This window comes from Dermacentor silvarum, chromosome 1 (genome assembly GCF_013339745.2).
Source record: "Dermacentor silvarum isolate Dsil-2018 chromosome 1, BIME_Dsil_1.4, whole genome shotgun sequence".
In the NCBI taxonomy this organism is placed as follows: domain Eukaryota; kingdom Metazoa; phylum Arthropoda; class Arachnida; order Ixodida; family Ixodidae; genus Dermacentor; species Dermacentor silvarum.
This window is the reverse complement of record NC_051154.1, coordinates 228,196,687-228,209,322: the sequence shown is the minus strand read 5'-3', so window position 1 is coordinate 228,209,322 and position 12,636 is coordinate 228,196,687. Positions and strand designations below refer to the sequence as shown.

General features: G+C 41.4%; 1 protein-coding gene across 3 annotated transcripts in view; it reads left to right on the top strand.

Annotated features, from left to right (window-relative positions):
- Window positions 1–12,636, top strand: part of LOC119436865 (phosphatidylinositol 3,4,5-trisphosphate 3-phosphatase and dual-specificity protein phosphatase PTEN-like) — an 86,055-nt gene that overhangs the window by 22,451 nt on the left and 50,968 nt on the right. For all 3 annotated transcript variants that reach the window (XR_007464780.1, XM_049660051.1, XM_049660050.1), the window contains exons 5-7: window positions 2,621–2,795; window positions 6,134–6,241; window positions 10,564–10,705. Coding sequence is in view for 2 of the 3 variants with exons in the window: in XM_049660051.1 (XP_049516008.1) it covers window positions 2,621–2,795; window positions 6,134–6,241; window positions 10,564–10,705 (425 nt within the window). In the remaining variant the exon portion in view is untranslated. The remainder of the gene's footprint in view (window positions 1–2,620; window positions 2,796–6,133; window positions 6,242–10,563; window positions 10,706–12,636) is intronic.

Genomic DNA, 12,636 nt, shown 5'->3' with positions numbered 1-12,636 from the left:
CCCTGGAACAAAAACATGTATTGCCGAATTAGAGTCCATCCAAAAGCATGCAGCACGATTTGTCGCTTCGAACTATGACTTCATCCAAAGCTCCTCGGACGTAAGAATCAATTTAAAGTGGCCCCTTTTGCAAGAAAGACTGAAATTCATGTGCCTAAAACTATTCCACAAAATGTTTACAGGTGCAACAGGTTTAAGGAAAGAAACATATATACTTGATCCCACCTACAGGTCTGCCCGTGTTGATCACTCCCTTAAAGGTCTGAGAATAAAAGTGTCGAATCAACATTTGCAAACATTCTTTTTTTCCAAAAACAGTCCATGATTGGAATGGTCTGCCGGAGGAGATTGTCTTCGCGTCACCCACATGGTTTGACGGTGCTCTTGCTGAATTTGTGTTTAATTAGGTATCGTATAACATTTGTGTGACATTTGAACTTTATCTACCCTAGAGTAGTTTTGTATCCACCTTTTTCTATCTGCAAGAGCACCGTCATTGACAGTGCTGTTCAATTTTTTTGTTTAATTAGCTATAGTGTAAGATTTATGTGACATTTGAACTTTGTGTGCCCTACAGTAGCTTTTGTATCCCCCTTTTTTTATATTATATGTCATGTTGTACTCCTTTTTTTTAGTGTGAATGCGTTGAGAATGTTGTGTTATTTTCGACCAAAGCTTTAGTTTTTTTCTCTTCTTCCTTTTTTTTTTTTTGCTGTTGTGTTGTACTACCTGTACTACCTTTCTATATTCCCCCCTCCCCCCCTACAATTATGCCCATATTAGGGTGCTGTAGGTATTTGAATAAAAAAAAAAAGGTACACTTTGGTGGCAAGGGTGGTATGTCCTTTACAGTTTTTCAACACTGTCCCCACTAAGCACTCGTGCATGACAGCAGTTCCCAGCTGCCATGCACTGATGCTTGGTTATATTTTCTTCATAGTAGTACACATACACACATTCACTGATTATAGATACTATGCTATCTGCCATTAGTAAGCTATTCAAAAGCAGGTTTTTTTTTCTTACAATTTGGTGTCAGATCTTTGTGTTGTTGAACCTGATGTACTCAACAGCATGATGCCACAGATTAATGATAACATGTGCAAAGGTGCCCAGTGTGATTGCATACAGCAGGCAAAAAAACACTTGTGGTTTGGTGACAAGGCTTTGTAGATTTCAAAGTTCATATCAGCATACCAGCTGCCACCTCCTTTATAGATATGTGCTATTCAGTGAACTGTGACGTCATTTTGAAGGTTACTTCCAGAAATTGAAACTAAAATCTGTGGCAAAAACGTATGATAAAAAATTTTGTGAACATTTAGAAATTATGCACTAGAATTCATGTTGAGAGTTGAAATTTCAATTCTGATATAAAGGTTGATATTTTGATTCCATTTTAAGTATAATTCAGTTGCCTTGCAGCAGCTTTTTGCATTTTGTAAAGTGCACCACACTACTTAAACTCATTGAAATTACTTAGTGGAATGTATTTGCAGAAATGTTACGGACATTGCAGACCGTGTAATACCATGATAAAACAACTATTAATTGGTGTGCATGTTGTAAAGAATACCCAAGAAGTGGCAGAGCACACGGTAGAGCTATGGGGGGGGGGGGGGGGGGCAGTGTCTATATATTGTCTTAGATATGGTACTTGAAGCATTGTGAGCTAGCTTGCTTGTACCGTCTCCTTACTAGGCAGATGTTACGAGCATGGGCATAAATTCTTCCCAGATACACATTACCTATGTCAGCTGTGTTTTCGGTTCAGAGTTCCTGTGTGCATCCTGCTTAAGGGTATGATTTTCAGTTACAAGCAAGATTCATAGGAGCAAGCCAGGTTTGAGACAGAGCATTTGTAACTTGGTAGTGTTCCTTGTCGTGGGAAGCAGTGTTTCTGCTGCCAGCTAGTCTGACAGCATTTCTGCAACACTTTGCCCACCCCATGATCATACCACAATGTGTTGCACATTTTTGCACACCATTGGTTGCATGCTGGGCACTCACTAGGATGAGAATTCATAAAAAAGAGCAACAGTTCTTTCTTTTCCCCTCACTCTTGGAAGAGTAGAGAGGAATGGGAGGCTGCACAAAAACACACAACTGTCTTACTCCTTTCGTGCCTTGCAAATTTATTCTTCCATGTTTAATCTTTCATCGTGGTGTGAGACTGCAGGGCAGGTGAAGGGTCTTATTATGAAGGTGGCCTATGTGTGGCAGTGGGGAAAAAGTAGGCTGAGACTAACAGTGCAGACGGTCGTTGTGAAGTAAATATTGATGCTTATGTTTCCTATCGTAAATCGCCATCATCCACCACCAGCCTGTTCTCGTGACATTTTCACCTTTCAGACATTTCTGGCTGAAAATATGTCCCTGACATTCTTTGGCCTATCACAAACATAGTTCATCTCATGAATGTGTGCAGTAGAGTTGGCAAGTGGTCTTGCATGTGCAACATGCACAAACTTGTATTCTCCCAGCAGTGATGCTAAGGTTACGAGTGTGTGCATGTGTTGCTCAAGTTAACTTCGATATGGAAAGAGGGGTACAGGTTTTGGGAACAGCCTTGTATTCCTTATTCAACTAACTGAGAGCTCTGGCCTGCCTTCTGCTGCAGGTGCTCTGAGCGGCAGTACGATGCCAAGAAGTTTGAGAACAGAGTGGCACACTACCCATTCAAGGACCACAACCCTCCGAAAATTGACCTCATCAAGCCTTTCTGCGAGGATGTCGCAGAGTGGCTGTCCAAACACCCGGCCAATGTTGCTGTCATCCACTGCAAAGCGGGCAAGGTACATGCAAGCTGTATTGCATGTTATTGTATTATACCTGTCACTGGGCTGACACGGTGTGTGCTCTGAAGTCGGTATTTGTTAAGTGTGGGTGTGTTATGTGCTTGTTTGTTGTAGTTGTAGGCTTGAGAGCTGAGCTTTTGAAAAAACATTTTCCTGTTCTTTCATTCTAAGGTTGTGGAATTCATGGTAGTATTCATAGAATTCTGTTTACTTTTGAAAACTCATTTTTTTGTCTGTATTTTCTGCCTTTTGCATTGTGTTGTCTAATAGAGCAAAATATATATATTTTTTCTTTTTCTGTGCACTGCTTGGCATAGTAAATGACTGAGTTATTGGCCTCTTCATTGTCATGAAAAGTGGACATGAAATGTAGAAATAATACTACAGTGGTTGGATGGAAACGCTGCAGTAAACAGATAAAAGAAAAAAAAATTACTGCATGATGACATCGTGCACGCTTCGGGAGGCACACAATGTGGTGAAATTTGTTACTTTTTTTGTCCACATCTTTTGTGCTGCCCCATAAAGCACATACTATACCAGCTAACCTGAGGACGGCAGTTATTTTCCCAGAGCACTGCATGGGCAACTCTAGCTGGTCTCTGAGCATGATTGATGATTGAAAAGCAATGCAAAGCACGAAGTGTGCGAGGAAGAGAGGTATGTGGTTAAATGGGAAAATTTCTAGCATGTAAACTTGACCTCTCTCTCCGGGTTATCATTTAAAAAAGAGAAATGTGGCAAAGGGCTCTAGCAGGTTTTTTAGCTAGATTACATTTCAGTACTAACAATAGAAGACCTCTACTGTGTGTGCTGTTCTCAAGAAGTAGCCCATTTAACTCTTTCTGTACCGCGCCCATTGGGCATGGTTATCCCTCTATCGATGGTTTGAAACGCCACTTTCGAGACCTTCCGCATGCTCACGGACATACTGCGCTATCAGATGTGAAGGAGGAGAACTATATTTTAGTTTTCTAAGCAGTTCGCCTTTTTCCCACGAGGCAGTGATTTTTAAACACACTCCGAAGTTTCGCGATCGTCAAAGGAGAACGAAAGAATGGCCGCCTGCTGTCGATAGTTTGAAACGCTGCTTTCGAGACCTTCTGCTGCCACGGAAACACTGCACCATCGGACGTGAAAGAGGAGAAACTATATTTTTGTTTTCTAAGCAGTTTACTCTTTTCCCGCCAAGCGGCGATATTTAAACGCGCTCCGAAGTTACGCGATCAGCGGAATGCAAAAATGTCTGGCTCCGGAGACATCGCGCACGCTTCGGGAGGTCACAGATAACGCGATTCCGCTGCCTCTGCGGCTGTTCGTATCGATACATCGAATAGCAATGAGTCGGAGGACGCTGACTTTTCGTCGGACTTTGAGTCTGAAATCGACGACGCAAACCAGTACGGAACATCGGCGGCCGCAGCACGGCAGGCTCAAGTGTAATGCTTGCAGTTAAATTTTTGTAGCGGAATACCTGTTCAATTAAAAATTTAGATTTTTTTCGGAGATAGTGCCTAATAGAGCGCAATAGATTTTGTATATCTCAGAATTTTCGTAACACTTTTTTCTTAGTAGATACAGGCGTGTCTTTACAAACTTCGTTCAATTTTATCGCACAATCTTGATTTTAACAATTATATCTTTTTATGACGTACATCTCGTTAATTAAACATTTATGCATGAAAAGTGCATTCATTTTGCTTTCTGTTTATGCATTACATTAAATACATCTCGTTAATTAAACATTTATGCATGAAAAGTGCATTCATTTTGCTTTCTGTTTATGCATTACATTAAATATTGAGTGCTGCAGTAGTTCCTTCAGAAAAAACATCTGCTGTAACACTTAAAAAAACCTATTTTTCCCATGGTAGGAAAAGAGTTAAAAAAAATTTGTCACAAATGCATGAGCCAACCATCAGTGGCTTTGCATGACAATGAGTTTGCTCTTTTGAACCAATGTTCCTCGTCGTCCAGATTATCTGTGAACTTTCTTTTTTTTCCCTTTGCTTAGCTGTCTAATTGTTTCTGCTGTTTTCTTTTTCTTTACTTTTCGATCTGCTGATGTTGCCATGCGTGCATTGTAGTGTTTGGTAACACCCTCACCTTCTCTGTTTTTATAGATATATTCTTTGTCCTAAAACATTTTAGTTGGTCCATAGTTCTTTCATTTAATTTCGCACCTCTCTTCCTTCCACTCTTTGTGCTGCTTTTCACTGATGAAGCTCTCTCAAATTCATGTATTTTTGTTCAGTCTTGGATGCTTCAACTGATTTTGTGATATAAATTTTCATTTATTTAATTGTATGATCTTTATCCCTTCTACCAGTAGAAGCATGTTGTAACTGGACTATGCATGTGTGGAACAGGTATAGTGAAAGCACTAAAACAAAACACAATACAGTGGAACCTCGATACGATTCTGCGTAGTACGTTTTTCGGGATGATACGTTTTTTTTTGTCTTTTCCCGATAATATCTTGGATGATATGCTTTATTTTCTGGTTCCTGTGAAGATTGTATCAGCGAGGTTCCACTGTAACTGTCTAATAGAAGTTGCATTTTATCAGCAGTCAGAGACTTCTGGAAATGTGCAGGAAAAAGCACAGTATGGGTGTATTATTTTCTTCCCTTTTTGTTTCTTTTTAGATAACACATAGCATTCAACAGCATTGTATGCTGTTCTTCACTGCATAAATTTTTGTTCATTGATGGATGTTTAGCCTCTTCTGCTTAACAATTGCACTCAAGTTGGCCTGAATGTCTGATGGGGATATTGGATATTTTGTAAGCTCGAGTTCTATAATTTCTATAATGCAATCTTACACTCTTGTGTGTGGTTTTCAATTTCTTTGGGCTGTTTCCACGCAGCAAAAGTTTAATACAAGGACCAGTGTGGTGGCTTCTTGTGGCTGGTTGGGAACAGGTGGAGGGTCACATGTGGCCCATAAGTGAGCAAGCAGTTGCATCTTCGTTAACTAGAGTGAATGGAATTGCTGATAAAGTAGAATATGAGAATTCAGCAGGTGACATACCTAAATTGGAAGGAAGAATGAGTGCATTGCGAATCTTATCAGCTGTACTGAATGCTCGTAGCTTTCAGTGGACTAGCAGTGAAAAAAAAAGGAGAGCGGTAACATTGAAGACAGCTGTAGCGAGCCTCTGACTGCTGGTAACAATGCTGGGTAATCCTTGTCAAGATAATAGGTTAATAATAATGTTAATAAGGTGATGCTCATTTATTCCTGTGACATTTTGGTATAGTGAGTTATTGCAAGATGACTCACTAACTATTGTGCTTTCTGTTCATGAAACAAACTGCATTTCCACCTGCAGGGTCGAACGGGAGTGATGGTGTGCTCATACCTGGTACACAGCCGCATGTTTGCCACTGCTGGGGAGGCTCTCTCTTATTACAGTGAGCGCAGGACGAAAGACCTCAAGGTATTGAAGCACAGATGTTTTCCCTGGTTATGGTTGATTTCCCTGGTTATGACCTTGGCTGTAACTTTCCCAACATACAGAAGTGCCACTGGATTGCAAAATGCAGCTTCTTGAAGGGATGGCTGTTGGCACAGCTTTTAGTAGGAGTAACCGGGTAGAGATATAGAGCTTTCGGTGGAGCAAGAGGTGTGCCATTTCGTAACCTATGTGTAAAGACAGTGTCCTAAACACAGGTTGCAAAAAGGTGTCATGTGCTTCCATTGTAATTGAAGACAGTTACTACCCAAGCTCTATTGCAAGGCTTGAGGTTTGCTGGTAACTATAAAAGCAGCTTGACACAATTGCAGGGAATAAAAAAAGATGTGCACGATGACTGCTAGAAGTGTTGATACTGAAATTATGATCACGAGCAAAAGTTTGAGACTTTGGCAGTCACAATTTCTTTCTGGTGTGGCAGTGTAGATTTAAATTAGGGCATGCACAGTGGATGACCGACTGCACCATTTGCACCATTTTGCTGCAATTCTACTTGTCTGCGCCCACTCAAGTGCCATTTGTGCCAATCATGCCAAAGTGCAGTATTTTTGCCTGCTTTCACGGCAATGGAATGTTTTCACTAAAGATGTGCAAATACTCAAATACAGTTAAACGTCGATATAACAAGCTTCACTATAACAAAATTCTCAATATAATGGAGTATTTTACTTTTTCTTACTTGTCCATAGAACACCATGTATTTAGAACCTCAATGTAACTAAGTGTTTATGTATAATTTCAATATGACGAAATTTGACTGTGGCCCCGAAGAAATACCGAGACTATGAATGGAAACTTCAGTTGATGCAGACGATCGTCAAATGGTTGAATTACAAGAGATGGCATAGCATCGTGCCAGCTCTCTTCCCGTGCGTTTAGTACTAAAGGTTGCATAATCTCAAGTTTCGGAGACGCGTTGCGAATCATTCACTCCCTGCTGTTTGCTGTTTTCCTGATAGCGTCGTTGCACTGCGGGCGAAAACTATCAGCTGTGGGGGCAGAGTGGACGCGAAAGTGTGGCTGCATTTGCTTCGTACCGCCGACATGAAGATTCAGTTCAACAAAATCATTTTTTTCTCATTCAAATTTTTTTTTTTCCGATTGCCCAATAATTTAGAAAATTTTGCAGCCCCTTCCATGTAAGAAAAGTCCATTGGCGGCTGCACTTACTTGCATAAAAGGTGGCATTTTAGCATAACAAAACTTCGATATAACGAAGCAAATTGCCGATTTTACGTAGTTCGTTAAATCGAGGTTGAACTGTATACAAATACGAATTGAATTGTGAACATTTGAATAATTCAATTCACAAATTGATTATTCACCACTATATTTTTCAAATATTTGGTAAAACACCCAGCCGATGTTCGTACCTTGCATGCAGCCTTTTCACGGTGCTCTGTCTGTCTTGGTACAAAAAAAAAAAGAAATGAAAGAAAACAAAATTCTGTGGTTTTACGTGCCAGAATCACGAATCTGATTAAGGCAAGCCTGTCTTCTTGGAACGAAGACAAAAGCAGCATGTACGGAAAGCGCTATAGTAGTGTGAAGATAGGACTGATTAGCCACTGGAAGGCACGCAGATCGTCTTGTGTGTTCACGCACACTATTTGGAACTTTCTGCTAGCACGCGGTAAGCACACAAACAAACTACAAACCAAAAGTGCCAGTCATATGTCTCATTCTTGTTTTGCCCCCGCTCTTGTTTTTTTTTTTCCTTAGTTGATTGGCTGCTGCTGGCTGGTGGCTTGTCTACCTTTAAGCAGTAATAAGAAGCTGCACCAAGTGGCTACACATTACTGCTGTACTGCTCGAAGTGTTACAAAAAAAAAAAAAAAGGCCTACGTTTCTTCTTCAGAACTGCTCTCAAACGTTAGGCGTGACTGCTTTTAAACTTCTGCAGAAATTTGCTACAACTCTTGTAACTGGTTGGACTACCACTGCATGTACTGCACTGTGTAAGCAAGCACATTTGCATTGAGTCAAATTTTTGTCTAGGTTGTGGATTTTTTTACCCCACTTGTATAGTACCGGAACTTTTGCTCATGATTATATGTATTGTTTGGGCTTTTTGCATGTGCAGGCGACTTAAGTATAGCTGAGTGTGTGAAAATGCTCCAGTTGGTGGGAAAAGCCTGTCAAGTCGATGTTGACGTGGGTTTTAATAATCATAGCTATAGTAATGGGATGATTCTTTTCTGTTCTGTCTTTCTTCTGTTTTCTGTTCTGTTTCTGTCTTTCTTTGTCTTTAATGTTGTGCATTGGCTTTAATGAGAAGTAACTTGGTGCTGGCATTTGACACTGTCTACATTGTCATCCCAACCTGTTGGCTGCAATGGAGGAAAAAAGGGGATTGAATCCAATTAAGTTTATGGTTAATAAACATGGTGAAAACATGTTTATGGTAAAAGACGCCCGTGAATACACGCAAAATTGCCGTGTGACTGGCCGCTCAAGGCACTTTGCGTGTATTCGCAGGCTTCTACCACGCTTGAAAAAACTTTTATGTAGCACGTATTGAGCAACAGAAAGCTGTATCAGAAGTTTTTTATGTAGCTCTACAATTTTCTCAATGACACTTTTCATCTAATTATAATATCTGAGAAGTTGATTAACTAAGACTAATTATGTAATTAGGCAGAATGCAAAAAAAGAATCTATCTCCAAGCGACAGCAAACAACTTTACCGTGGTTCTGTCCAGCTATGTGGCATTTGCATATTTTTAACGGTGCATTTGCATCTTTGTGCATCATAGTTGGGACACCCTGTGTGCGTGTGCGTGTGCGTGTGCGTGTGCGTGTGCGTGTGTGTGTGTGTGTGTGTGTGTGTGTGTGTGTGTGTGTGTGTGTGTGTGTGCCAACAAACATAGGCACCAAGGACAACATAGGGGAATTTACTTGTACTTACTAATTAAATTAGAGAAATGATAGATTAATGCAAATCAAAGTGGATGAAAAAACAACTTGCTTCAGGCGGAGAACGATCCCACGTCTTCGCATTATGCTTGCAATGCTCTTACCAATTGAGCTACCGCGGCGCCGTTTTCCCATACACTTTCTGGGGTATTAAGAACTCACCCGGAAGTATATATATATATATATATATATATACACACACATACACAGTAAAACCTCGTTAATTCGGATTTCACGGGACCGAAAAAAATGTCCAAATTAACCGGATGTCGAATTATCGAGGGTATCCAGAAAACACTAAGGAAATCCTTATTACGTCAACGCACTTTTATCTCGTGAATGAGTGAGCTACTCCTGTTGCTATTTTGCACAACAGCAGAGTGGAAGCTGAAATTCTCGTCATCTCGTGACTCATTGGCTCTCGCAGCGGCGATCGAGGCCTCACAACTTTCTTTGCAGCACGGCCGCGGTGCGCGCCTTCATTTGCGACACGCTTTGTACTATCACGTGCACATCGCGATTATGTTTTGCCAGTGAGCTGGCAAAAACATAATCGCAATGTAGCCAGTGCTCTTCAACCTCGACAGCTTCGTGCCGAGTCAAAACAAAACTGTTTGCCGCAACCGCTGCGGAGAAGACCATGGCCGCTATTGACGCGATTATGAATGGCGACTTTGCGGTGCTAAAGGCACGCGCCCAACGCGCGCACTGAGTCTGAACGAAGCTATCATTCGCTGCAACAACTGCGGACGAAACCGCGGTCGCTATCAATGTGATCGTTGATGACGACTATGCAATTATGAAAGCCCGTGGCCAACGTGGTGCTATGCGCAGCGGTAAACGCAAGAATACAGGCTTTAAAGACACAAGTAGGCATGAATCGTTCCGACGTTGCTGTCATTCATGTACGATTTCAGCTGATGACTATGGCAATGCGGACGTCGCCGCTTATTTTCGGTTGGACGCTAGCACTGTTGTTCTTTTGCGTCGTACATTTGCGCCGCTCCTCACTCACCGGGCTCCGTAAGTTGTCCAAATTTACCGATGTGCGGCCAAATAAGTCCGAATTAACGACAGTTTGATTGCACTGAATAATGCATATGCCGGCCGGGACCAGAGGACGAGCCTGAAATAACTGATTTTCCAAATTAATGAGGGGGGTTGAATTAACAAGGTTTTACTATATATATATATATATATATATATATATATAATCCCCTCCCATGTTGGCTGAACCGTCATACTTGCAGCTCCCAGTGATGTGGAAAATCGGCGATCTGTGGTGGGTTCATTTAAGGACGTATTGGTCTTCCCATTGCCTTGCTGCCATTGCATTGTGTCAGCGCTGTCTGATTAAGTGTGCAATGCAGGGGGTGACAATCCCAAGTCAGCGGCGGTATGTGGAGTACTATGCCAAGCTAGTCAGCACACGTGCAGAGTACAACCCAGAGACGCTGGTGCTGCACTCGCTCTCTCTTGAGCCCGTGCCTACCTTCAATGGAGGAACCTGCTGTGAGTTGCACATCCTTTTACTCGCCAGTCTATGGGGGTGACCACTTTCAGTTGTGAATCTGTACTATTCGTTAATACTTTTATGTACATCTGGCATAGGTAGAGGGTAGACATACCGTTTTTATTCGAATGTAAGGCGAGGTTTTTCCCCAAAATTTTTGGCCTCAGTCACACCCCGCCTTATACGTGTATTTTGCCTTAAGTGTGGCTTCACGGCAGCGTGTGCCGTGGTGCTGTGAAACCACACTGTAAGGAGAAATTTGCATTGCCGTGAAGCCACACCTAAAGGCAAAATTCGCATATAACGCGCACTCCGTGTGTTGGCCACCATTTTGCATTTTGGCTGTGTTAGTAATTCATTATTTCGGGCGACCCCCGGCGAGTCTTGATAATCCGTCGGCTACCCTGTATCGCCTTATATTGGTTTGCAAACTCAAGTGTTTTTCTTGGGTTCCCCCAATTGCACTCTCGCCTCATAATCATGACCACCTTATGATCGAATAAATACGGTAGAATGTACAGCATTAGTGCATTTCAGGGTTTACTGCTGCTTGTTTTCCTGTTATCATGGACGTGCTTGCTGTTCATTCATTTGTTCTTTTTTTTTTTTCTACCGTTCTCTCTCTCTTTGGACAAAAAGAAAGGTAGAAATACTGGAGTTCTTCAATCACCATATTTATTTTATTTTGGTTAGGGTTTAGAAGATTCTTTACTTCATGGGTACTCTCATTTTAGCATTTAATGGCTTCGAAGTAAAGTGCTATGAGGTATTCTGGTCCATCTTGCATATTGTTCCAAAAACAACACAGTTGGGCGTCAATGTAACCAAGCCGTCTTTTCAGTTGATAACAATGTTAAAGTGAGGCATTATGTGTTGCCAGTCCCAAAAACTCAGTGGACTTCTAGGCAGCTATTGGAGGATGAAACTTAAAGTCAATAAGCAGTTATCCATGAAATCTCCTGCAAGAAAAACAAAGCAAATGTTTTGTGACGAAGCGTGCTGGCCATCACATGGTGAATGTGCCAACTCTCCTGAATTTTTCATAAGCATTAAGAATTTTGGATAGTTTACAATTTTACGAATATGGCATCAACCTTTACGAAAAATGTTGTTCGCTAAAAAGTTCTGCTCATCATTCTCCGAACTTCCGTTGGAAGCTTGCCTAGGGTGCAACGTGGGTCCTTCCTTCGAGCAAGTTAGTTTCCTGAAGCAGGCAAAATCTGCAACATAGCTGCCGAAAGAGCGACTTACCGTGATATAAAAAGCTATGCATTGCTTTTCAGTCTCGGATGTACCAACTTTGCTGTTGCTGCTATTGTGCTGCAGGGTGTCGGAACGAAATGTTTTTCGTTCTGGTTTTAGTTTCGTTCCACTGAAAAAAAAAGTTCCGTTCCGGTTCTCCTCCGGAACGAAAGAAGTCAGGCCTAGATTAGTGGAGCGCTCGACCGGCTATCGCTCGCGCTATGCCTGCCTGAGATACGCACTTATGCGGACCCCTGAGATAATACACGTTAATTTTGATGTTGCCTGACGGCAATTGTTTCGGATTGCTGACTTTCCCCTTGAACTGAAAACCAATAAAATATTTCGGGTTCACTTGGAAACAAAATAATAAATAACGTTTCGGTTGCGTTTTCGTTCCTGTCAAAAATGTTGTTCCGTTTCGTTTTTGTTTTTGTTCCATTCCGACACAATGTTGCTCTGTGTCTTAAGCTAAATTGTTAATAAAGTGCTTACGTATCCCACGAAAGGCATGTGCTCGAGGAAGACATTAAATGAAAATGTGGTACGTTTTCATTTAATGAAAATGTACCCCCCTCTCTGTGGTTGCCTGTCGGAAAAACTTTTATGAATTTTAATGTTCAGAGGTTGACAGGAATGCCATCATGTTGATTTTAAGGAATGTAAAGTAGACTTGTGCGAATATCAA